Below are 11,891 nucleotides of genomic sequence, written 5' to 3' on the forward strand. Positions count from 1 at the left end.
TTACAAAGAGAACACATACTCTTTTAATACAGAAGAAGAAAACACCTCACAAATATTATAAAATCAAGCACTCAAATTAAATAAGATGAGAGAAAACTCTAAGAATGAATGATTTCAGAACGAGGGGGAGCTCTATTTATAGAGCCTCTTGTCCGTGTTAAAAAGCTTATAAAACACATCGTCTGAAAATTCCGTCAAATTTTCCAACTTCAACATTAAATGTTGTTTGCTCATTTAATGCAATTTTTCGACCCTATTTGACTAAATATTTTTCCGACACAACAATCGTCCACTTCATGCCTGTTACGCATCAACATCACGTCAGAAAAATGAATAAAAATGTGAGATGAAATAATAATAATAATAATAATAATAGATTAAGACAAATATTTGATAGCAAATATGACCAAAATCCTAAAAAAATAAATATATGGGACCAAAATACCACACTTTTCTTGAATTTCTAAAACTTGAGGATATTTTATATTTTTTGTTAAAAAAATAAAAAAAGGCTTACTTTTGATCTTAAATTTTGCTGGTATATATTTTGTATTTTATTATTACAGGCTTTAAGAAAATTTTACATATAATAATAATAAAAGCTTGCTTTTGATCTTAAATATGTTATATATTTTGTATTTTATTCCATGCTTTAATAAAATTTTACGCATTCCTATATTTTTATATATTTCGTGGAAAAAATTTGATCGATTTTTTATATACCCATACAAAAACTTGGTTCGGTCGACCCTACCCCTGCGGACACTGCCTGCAGGGATCGATCCAACGGCTCGGATTTTTTCGAGCCAATTTTTTTTTTTTTTTTTAAAGGGAGGTGGGCCCGGATCACTCATGTGGAGTGATCCGGGCCGTTCATTGCCCGTGCAGGCAGTGCCTGCACGGATAGGTTGAAACAAACCCAAAAACTTGGACAATTATGAACATTAAACACTCGCGGATATTTTATAATTTTTGTAATAATAATAATAATAATAATAACAATAATAAAAGCTTACTTTTGATCTTAAATTTTAACGTTATATATTTTTTATTTTATTTCAGAGCTTTAATAAAATCTTACACATCCCTATATTTTTATATATTTCGTGGAAAAAAATATTAATTTGTGTGAGTTAATCCCACGGTTCGTATTTTGTAAGACAGATCTCTTATTTGAGTCATCCATGAAAAAGTATTATTTTTTTATGCTAAGAGTATTACTTTTTTATTGTGAATATCGGCTAAGTTGACCTGTCTCACACATAAAGATTCATGAAACCGTCTCACAAAAAACCAACTCGTGAGATTTTCTCATAAAATACGACCCGTGAGACCGTCTCACACAAAATTTTATCCTGATTTGGATCATTTGTTGTATAATACCCGTCGAACAAACACATAATAAAGAATACAAAAACTTGCCTATAATTTTTTACAAAAGCACAACGGAAGTCCGTGTCAATGAGCAATGGCTACACAGATGCAAACTCTGGTGGGAATTTCCTGATAACTTATTTACAGAAGGCTAAATAGCCAATCTCCCTCATCACCTATCAACAGAGTGCTCATTCTTCTCCCTCTCTTTCACATGATGCTCTTCCTCAAGTGTGTAAGTCTGATAACCAGCAGGGGTGGACAATTGCCCGGATCCACTACTGCTCACCGACCTCTCGATGTCATCAATATTTGCAATCAAAGATATTGGTCTTTCGGGTATGGAAGGTATCGGAACATCCATGTCCAGCATCTTAACGACCTGGTTCATTGTCGGCCTGGCATACAACTGTGGATGTGAACAAAGAACAGCCACCAAAACATAGGTCTCCACAATGTCTGGAGGACCCAAATCAGGCATATTCTCTTCGGCAATAGACATTGCTCTTCCTTTTCTAATCAAGGACCAAGCCCAATCAGACAAAAGAGTAGGTTGTCCATCATTAATCGCCATGAGTGCTTTTTTCCCGCTTATCAATTCAAGGAGTACGACCCCGAAGCTATAAACGTCGCTCCGCTCTGTCAACTGTCCATATAATGCATACTCAGGTGCAACGTATCCCATTGTACCTGCGACTCTAGTACTCAGGTGAGTCATTCCCTCTGGAGTAAACTTTGCCAATCCAAAATCCGCAACCTTGGGCTCGAACTTCTCATCCAAGAGTATGTTACTAGCTTTGATGTCCCTGTGAATAATAGCAGGTTGTGCTCCACAATGCAAGTAGGCCAAGCCCCTAGCTGTACCAAGCGCAATCTTCTGGCGTATAGGCCAACTCAACTTCGTACCCAATAATGAAAACAAATGATCATGAACGCTGCCGTTTTTCATCAAATCACACACAATTATTCTTTGGTGCCCTTCCATTGGAGTCGTGGCAGTACAGTACCCTCTCAAAGCCACCAAGTTTACATGCCTGACACTAGCGATGACTTCTACCTCGTGCGTAAAAATTGAATCTCCAGCAGCGGAGCAATTCTTGAACCTCTTCAATGCCACTTCAGTGCCATCTGGTAACACACCTTTGTAAACATTTCCATAACCTCCTTTCCCAATTATATTCGCCCTGGAGAAATTGTTTGTTGCGGCCTTAATTTCATCAAATGTAAACCTAATCAAATTAGTGCTCGCACTGATGGAATCCAATCCAAAACGCACATCACCAGAATTTCTCATATTCTTCCACTTTTGCCTCGAACCTCTTTCCTTTTTCCTCCTCAAAAACCAAAACCCAGAAAAACCAAGAATCAATACGAGTCCACAAAACGCCGTCACAACAGCAATCACGATCACTCTCGTCCTACCACTCGAATTAGAAGATGTAAAGTCGAGATTAAACAAACACTTTGCCGTACCTTGGTCAGTAGGCCCGAACTGATTAGCAAAAGCTGCGGCGTAGATAAACGGATATGCCGTGCAATCGGAGACATTCCCATCCGTAGGCCCTGAGAGATAAGATGCCTGAAGACTAGAAAGCGCGGTGGTGCACGTAGCGCAAGGGGAGTTGTTGAGCAGCGATTGACTACACGACCTGACTACGTCCATCAGCGCGGCTTGCGGGACGACATTCTCAAATCTGTCGCGGGTGGTGATGTTCATGCATCCGCGAGCGATCCATGCCGTTTGAAAGCCGCAGCGCTCGCGAATGTTGTAATTAGGCATATAGTCGTCGACCAGCGAATCGTACGAGTCCCAGCACGACTCGGCCGAATCGAGGGGAGGGAGGAACGAGTTGCTGCGACGGAGATACTCTGATTGGACGAGTCGGAGCCCTTGCCGGATATACTGGCACTCGGAACTGGGATCAACGCTCAGAAGCTTCTCGCCCCGCGCCAGCCGCTTCAGAGTGCCGAAATCCATGGGACATACAGTCGAAGCACTGCCGAGAGTAATGAATACTTGTAAAATCAACACCATAAACACAACACAACAAATCAAACGACCCATGTGAGCTCCAAACTGGGTTTCGGATATCAATTGGGTGAGAGAAAGATCACACTTTGACCAGTTCGAGAGAGGGCCGGCGAAGATGGCATTAGTGGGTTGAATGAGGTGGAATTGTAGAGGGAGTGATGTTGATGTGCAAGGAAAATTGGAATGGAGCTCATTCAGAGCAGCCAGCCAAAATGGAGATCCGAGTTGAGTTTAGTTGTTGGAGAGGGGACGAAACCAGGTAGGTTCTCAGAAAGCAGTAGAAAATAATTTGAAAATATGATTACCAATTTCAGATTTTATATTATATTATGAAATAATCAAACACGCAACACATTCTTGTTTTTATTTATTTATTTATTATATATATATATATATATATATTGTACGGTGACATACACTATAGTTTTTTTTAAAATAGAGAATTAATTTTTGAAAGAATCAGATTTTAAAAGTGAAACGGTAAAATAAGAGATTTTAAAATGATAGAGTTGGTGATTAAAAGAAATTTTTCGAATTAATAAAAAACCAACATAGCAAATGTTAGTTACTTTATAATAAAACATAAAGTAAATTCGCATACATTTATTGATTTTGACCGTATATTCAAATGTTCGAGACAAGTTTTGAGTATATACGTTGACAAAAACTTGTATGAGACGGTTTCACATGTCGTATTTTGTGAGACAGATCTCTTATTTGGGTGATCCATAAAAAAATATTAATTTTTATGCTAAAAATATTACTTTTTATTGTGAATATCGGTAGGATTGATCCGTCTCACATATAAAGATTTGTGAGACTATCTCACAGAGACATACTCATATATTTTTTATTTTAGGATAAATCGACTTTTTATTATGAAAGAATAAATTTCCGCCCAAGCTACATCATCTTTTATGTTGGTTACAGAGTCAACCACAATAATCGTGTGGTTGAAATTTTACACGAAGAAAATTCAAAAATATAATGATTTTTTTAAAAAACAAAAACAAAATCTTTTATTCTCTTAGTTTATATATTTTAAAATTTTATGAATGGCAGCCTTATTAATAATTATATACGATGTTGCTAAAATCTGTCATTTTAAGGTCATTGTTAGTAAAGATACAATATATTAAATGTTAATCATTGAATTTTTTAAAAAACAAAAAAAATACCTGAAAATTTGAATTAGTTGAATGCATAACTATTTTTTTGTTTTTGGGTAGCTTGAAGAATAAACTATTTATGTTGTTTTCATAATTTGGATTATAATTTTTTTATTATTTAGTTTATGTTCATATCTAACTATATAATAGTAAACAAAGGATTTGTCCTAGATTCACTCGTTTGTTATTTGAAACTGAACTCTCATATATATATATATATATGTAGATGATTGTATGTGTGAGGATTTAATATTTTGTAATGTATATTTCTCAAATGTATTATCACATATATGGAAAAAGCTATAACTAAGTTGATCTATCTATTTAAACTTCTTTTTTTGAGAATAACTCTTATCGTCGGTTAGCTTTCTTTGTATTTTTTGCTTTAATTTACCCAATGTTCCAAACTCTTAAATATGATTTTCTCACTTGATATGATATTCAATGAATTATATTTATGACCTCCAATAATGATATGAATGTTAGAAATAAGAATATAATAGTTTGGAAATGTTTGTATGATTTATGACATTTAAACCATCATATTCGAGTTGTTGTTCATTGACTAAGATCAAACTAATTTTTCTATTTACCTGGTTGATTTGACTATGTTAGAGGATCAACTTGGTCCGCTGGTTTGACCAGCTTGGTCAGGTTCGAGCTGGTCTCTTATCTTGATTACAACTCCTGATTCATCGATTTCTAATCAAATGAATGCACATGAAAGTTGAATCATGAAAAAGAAAGCTTAAATAAAGTCTAAGAGCTCGGTATTTGTAGAGAACTAATTTATATTTATAAAATGAATTTTTTTATTAATCAATTATATAGTTTTCAATCTAATTTATATTTTTCATAAATTTATCCATACATGTAAACAAAATTAGAAAAAATCTTAAATATATACAAACTTAGCCCAAATACGAAAGTGAAAAGGTAAATACTAAAAGCTTTTTTTTTATTTATGTTTGGGCCTGAAAAGGTTTGGGCTAGAGTTTGGCCATGCATCACTTCTTAATTTATCCAATATAAAATATTTGGTCAACGGTCATCGCAGAATCCCAAGCATCAAGTCATGCTCTTCTTCGATTCTCATTCCAACTTCAATCTTGCATTTTATCTGCTGCATCGTGTTTCAGCTAATATTTTGCCTTCCCTTTCTCTTCTTCACACAACTCCTAGACATGAGATAACAAGGAGCCATGCTTCTTTAATCGTGCTCCTTCGTTTCTTCTTCTTCATCTTTCTCGGCGATGATGGTCAGTGACGTCGAGATATCGAAATTAATTAAATCCTTGTAATTTTACAGGTTTTTTATGCCACTTGCTCTCGATTACACCTATGTGCAATCAAAATTATGAATAGAACCCATGAATTTTGATTAAAACCTGAAGGTTATGAACTCAGCTATCTTCTCTGATGAAATTTCACACCATGTACTGCCAACATGGTATGGCAATTTGAGTTTGATTCTCGATCTTTGTTTGCGACTTCTATCACTCAAAAAATACAATGATTATTAATTGTTGTCCGTTGTGAAAAGTCAAGACTACCCTTTTCAAATCGTGACGAATAATTAATGGTAACTATTTTTGTCCATTATTGTGAGAACAAACTTTGGCAGCTGTCGACCGTGGACGAGTTCTAGCCATTGGTTTTGTCGCTCAAAATTCATAATTTTCAAACATGCAACCTCAAAAACAGCTAATCCCACCAAGGACGACACCATAATAAGACATAGAAAAAGAAATAAAAAAATCCAGTTTATTATTTAATCATGCCAAAAAAGGCACCGGTTAATAGACAGGGGTGATGAATGCAAGTAACTCGAAGTAATATATATATATATATATATATATATATATATATAAAAGAAAGTTGTGAGGGTGGACAACAATAGATGAAGTTTGAATAAATGAAAGGAAACAATATTGGTTTTGTTGGCTTTAAGGTTGCTAATTAGGACAATAAATCCTTCCTGGGATACATGGGAATTTATTTTATTTTTTGGAAAAAACCTGTGTGAGACGGTCTCACAGGTCGTATTTTGTGAGACGGATCTCTTATTTGGGTCATCCATGAAAAAATATTATTTTTTATGCTAAAATTATTACTTTTATTGTGAATATCAGTATGGTTGATCCGTCTCACAGATAAAGATTCTTGAGACCGTCTCACAAGAGACCTATTCTTATTTTTTTTAGGACTTGGAATGATATATGGTATTCAATGAGTGGTATAAATTGAGAAAGTTTTATTTTACAAATTAGGTGCATCCAAGAGTGATAGGTTTTGCTTTTTGAAAGAATGGAATTCATTTTTTCCCCTCAATAATAAAGAACAATAACTAAAGAGAACTTTTTTAAAATAATTGTTTGATTAAAAAGTAAAGAGACTGCATTCATGTTTCTCAAATTTTAAGAATTGCAAAAAAATAACAAAAAGAATTAAAATTATCTGTTCTATATATGACCCACAGAGTCATCACACACACTCCTCAATGAGATGCCTATTTGTGACAAACTCTGCAGCTAATGGTCAAAGTTTGAATTGGTCGCTTGTTTCCGCAACATGTGAGGAAAAGTCACAGAAACTCTACTTGCTGGGGAGCTTCAGATAATGGGATCAAGTCATAATTAAAAAATACGTGGAACGAAAAATGAGTAATATAAATGCAAAATATTCTGATATATATTGAGTAACAGATACAAGATCTCATTAATGTATTAGGATTAGATTTATTACAGCAATCTAATGGGAGAACAACTGATGAGAACTCGAACAGCGCGGATCTGAAACCCCGAGTTGTCCTGCCTTTAAATCCATGAATGCCAAGAAGTGAAGTACTGAATATGATGTCAACTACTCAAAAGGAGTAATCCCTACATGATAATATATATAAACTATAAGGTGGGGGTTGGGGAAAAAGAACCCAGCCTGCTGTTATATGTGACAGCGAAGTTATATTAACAGTTAAGAATGAATGAAAGTTTTGATCTCATCCATAAGGGAACGGAAGTGTTCGTTGTTAGGCAAGAAATAGAACCCTATTGTCGCCTTTTCGAGGTAAAGGAGCTTCACTTCTTGGTCATATTTCTTGAGTCCTTCCACATAAGCCAGTTGCCAATCTTGGAGAATATCTAATCCCGCCACGACGACGAGGCTTTTCGGGAGTTTAAGACCCTCTAAGCTTCGGCTCCTCGGGCCAAATACATTGCAAGCCGGATGGTCCCTATCTTCACCTTCCGGTAAATAAGCTCTCCAATACCAATCCCTGTCTTGAACCTTCACAAAGTACTTCCCATCCAATCTTTGCTCCGATTCCGTCCTCTCCTCCCCACCAAACAGTGGATGCAAAAGTACATTACCCAATACTTCAACCCCCTCTTCCTCCGATGCACGGACTGCAACATAATGGGCTATATTACCACCCGAACTATCGCCCGCTAAAAAGACGTGAACTTTGGATTCTTTCCCACTTCTAAGCCATGATCTTGATTGAACCCACTTAAGAGCCGTCCATCCATCATCACAGGCACAAGGGTATCTGTTTTCTGGAGATCTACGATAATCCACCGATACCACAGCCGCCTTGCAAGTGCTGACAATCCGTCGACAGAACGTATCGTATATAGCACTATTGGCCGATGAATGAACAAAGCTTCCACCATGGAAGAACACGATCACGGGAACTATTTCTGTATAATTCAATGGCTTTTCGAGTTCTATGATCCCCAGCTGAGACTCATTTTCACCGGCAGGCAAATAAACTCGGTTAAGGAGACTCGTGGCACGATCAATTACATCAAAAGAGTAAACACCATCAACAGGGATCGCGCTCGCAGGAACTTTTCGATCGAGAAACTCGTTTAAATCGCGATTAAAGGTTCCATCCGGCCGGCGAAGCATGTTGTAAGCAAGCTTGAAATTGGATATGAGGATCCAAGTGTTGAGCGGAACCACCCTCTGTACAAAAAACAGTCATGGCACAATTACTGTAAGGTTAACAATATATTTACCACAAAATTCGAGAATATTTTAAACGGAGAAAATTTTGATCCATTATCCACAAGCATCCAAAATCAGAAGAAACAGAGAAATCACGGATATTGATCTTATCCATTAAAAAAAAACAGATTAAGAAAAAGACGAGAAACCAACTGAAACATAATGAGAAGCCGAAAATCGCTTCATGGGTTGGTTCGTCGTATAAGGAAATAGCTCGAAGCCCAGACCCAGAAAATCAAAGGTAAAGATTCAGCTGTTTCACAACAAATCAAACCATTTCCCTCGAAATAAATCCATCATTCTTGAATAAAAACTTCAAAAAGTGAATTAAATCTGTGAAAATGAAGCAGTCTCAACTCAAGTAGCCCGTATTACAGTTCAAGAAGAAATTCCACCTCAAGCAACAAGTATAGTGAATTACCTTCGATTCATTTGCATTCACTTCGTTACTGCCTGCCATGAAAGACTTCTTTTCTTCAATAAACACTCGGTGTCCCGCTCAAAGAAGTTCCAACTTCTGGTAAATATTCCTTTTGCCCTTTGATTCCTCCTGTCTTCAGCTTCTCTCCCAGCAACGGAGAAAGGGCTTCAGTTTACTTTTCTCACTCTACAGATCACCCACAAATAAAAGTTATAAAGATCAACAACTCGCCAAAGAAGGGAAGGATCATAGATCAAAAGATATTGAAAAAAATATGTCCAATTTCTACATAAAATAAGTGAAATATAGACACAGATGCCAATATATAAATGTGGTGAGTGTGTAATAAAATAAATTGGAAGCCAAGGAAACGACGGAAAGGAAGCGGTGACGACAGAAACGACAACTTGGGGAGTCCGCTTTGCGAAATATATTTAAGTGGGTCCCATGTTTTTAATTTATTAGATAATATATATGTAAATATTATAAAATTTTAAATGGAATACATTTTACTAATAATTTCACTAAATATTTAACTTACAACGAAAATATATTTACTACGTCAAAATTAAAATGATTTATTATGGAAAAACGTAAAAAAAATTCATTTTCAACTTACACGAGTTCAGAAATAATGAGTCGAATTCGATTTTAATCGAAATATATTAGTAAAAAAATAAATATATATTATTAAATATAAAAATTTGAGACAATAAAAAAATACAAATAAAATACTTTGAAGGATAAAAGTACTGAAAATTTAAACTCGTCCTTTCTCTAATTTAATTGAAGTAATTTTCAGATTAATATTCTTGACTTTGAAAAGGCTAGCTCCAAACCCATTTTGTTAATTCCAAGGCTGCCAAATCACGACCACCAGTCCATTTGTTAATTTAGACATTGGGTTCTGGGAGTAGCCAAACGGAGCCCCTGTCGGAGAGCCAGATAGACAGACACGAACAAAAAGTTATATTTCCCATTGACTAAAATGCCCTTCTCTCCATGTTTTGTGGAGTAGTGTAGAACGCGTGACGGCACGTTGTTCGTGGGACCCACATTCTCCTAATTTTTGTCCTAATTATTATTCTTTTTTAACAGCCTAATTGTTATGATAAATAAAGTATTAGAATTTATTTTAAAATTTATTATTCTTTATTCAAATTAAAATATATTAATTTTAACAAAGTTAAATTATTGCAAAAAAAAATAAATTACGAATTTGTAAATTTAAACAAAATCAAATTTTAAAATTAACATCATTATTTATCTTTATTTAATTCTTTAAAAAATTTGTCGTTGAGATGTTCAGTTTTTTTTATGGAAAAACATTTATATTTGAGTGTATCCAAGTTTGTTTTTTTCTAAAAAATGATATAATTTAATTTCATTGTTATTTTCTTGGGACAATTGTTTGTTTCTACTAAAGTTTGAGAGAAGAGGTTGGGCTTACGTAGAAGAGTTTTGGATTTTTGTGTGTTTGGTCAACAAGTGGGAACAACGTTTGGCTTCTCTTCTGGACTATATTCCACCAAATTCCTAATCTAACAAATTCAATTAAGAATATTTTCCTCTATACGTTTAAAATTTTGAAGTTCCAAAAATCGTCTCCATAACCTGCCTCAAAAAAATTTATATAAGACGGTCTCACGAGTCAATTTTATGAGACTTGTATTCTATCTATGTCACATCTAAAAAGTATTATTTTTTATGCCAAAAATATTGATTGTTACGATAAATATGAGCATAATTGACTCGTTTCACAAATAAAGACCCGTGAAATCGGGTCAATTTTGTGAGACGGGTATTCTATTTGAGTCACATCTAAAAAACTATTATTTTTTATGGACAGAAGTATTGATTTTTACGTTAAATATGAGCATAGTTGACTCGTTTCTCGAATAAAGATATGTAAGACCGTCTCACAATAGACCTACTCAATAGGCCTAAATACGACCTTTGTTCTATGATTTGTTTTTTTAAAAATATTTAATCCGATCTTTATAAAATCGTGTATGATATGATGCTGAATATTACCGACGTTGATTATATGTTACTATGACTAATTAGAAAACAAAGAATATGTATTCACCGACGTACATAGAATTCAAATAAAATACAAGGTTTTTATTTATTATCTCCTGGAGATGTTCAGTATTTACTTTAAATTTTTTTAACACTTTATATGAATTTTTACTTCATTTAAAAAAAAAAAATACAGACGAGGTCGATGCGTCCTATTCGATTTAAATATTTTTTACCGACAGTGGAAAGCGTAAACTATATTTGAATAATTATCATTCTATAAACTTAATTTAATATAATTTTTAGTGGTAGTCGGTAAAGTTCATTTTTATAATTCGAATTTTTTTTTCTTCGTTTGATTAGCAATATTTAACCTTCGACATGCATCCGTTTTCTTCACACTTTAGGATACAAGTCTCACTTTAGGACAATCAATATATCAAAAATTCATGTTAATATTTAAAAAAAATGAAAGACGTGATGTTATATAAAAATTTATTTCATTTAATATGATAGAGAGTTGTGATAACTAAATATATAAAAATAATACAGAACTCAAAAGCATAATCGAAAAAATGTTATAGCCAATGTAGACACTTAAATATAATATATATTTTCAAGTCAATGTATACACTTAAATTTAATATACATCTTAACATATAAAAGTAATACACAAAATCAAAATTATAACTGAAATTAAATGAGGTGATATAACAAATATATGCAATTAAACGTAGTATATATATTCCATGGACATCCAATTCGATTATGATTTTTTTTAAAAAAAAATTCACATTTAATCATGTATTTATTTTTTTATTTGTTTTCAAATATTTAATTCAATAGTGAATATGTTAGCAATAAT

At 33.9% G+C, this 11,891-nt stretch overlaps 2 protein-coding genes across 2 annotated transcripts; both read right to left on the minus strand.

Annotated features, from left to right (window-relative positions):
• Positions 1 to 1,314: 1,314 nt before the first annotated feature.
• On the minus strand, positions 1,315 to 3,689 carry LOC142539363 (putative LRR receptor-like serine/threonine-protein kinase RKF3). The gene has a single exon (XM_075644774.1). The coding sequence runs from the start codon at positions 3,437 to 3,439 to the stop codon at positions 1,547 to 1,549; it is 1,893 nt and encodes a 630-aa protein (XP_075500889.1). The 5' UTR covers positions 3,440 to 3,689; the 3' UTR covers positions 1,315 to 1,546.
• A 3,555-nt stretch (positions 3,690 to 7,244) lies between these two features.
• LOC142539364 (gibberellin receptor GID1B-like) lies at positions 7,245 to 9,324 on the minus strand. The gene is made up of 2 exons (XM_075644775.1): positions 9,005 to 9,324; positions 7,245 to 8,541 (listed from the first exon to the last, which is right to left on the minus strand). The coding sequence occupies exons 1-2, from the start codon at positions 9,041 to 9,043 to the stop codon at positions 7,549 to 7,551; spliced, it is 1,032 nt and encodes a 343-aa protein (XP_075500890.1). The 5' UTR covers positions 9,044 to 9,324; the 3' UTR covers positions 7,245 to 7,548.
• Positions 9,325 to 11,891: the final 2,567 nt, after the last annotated feature.

The sequence above is a fragment of the Primulina tabacum genome, chromosome 3 (genome assembly GCF_025594145.1).
Source record: "Primulina tabacum isolate GXHZ01 chromosome 3, ASM2559414v2, whole genome shotgun sequence".
Lineage (NCBI taxonomy): Eukaryota > Viridiplantae > Streptophyta > Magnoliopsida > Lamiales > Gesneriaceae > Primulina > Primulina tabacum.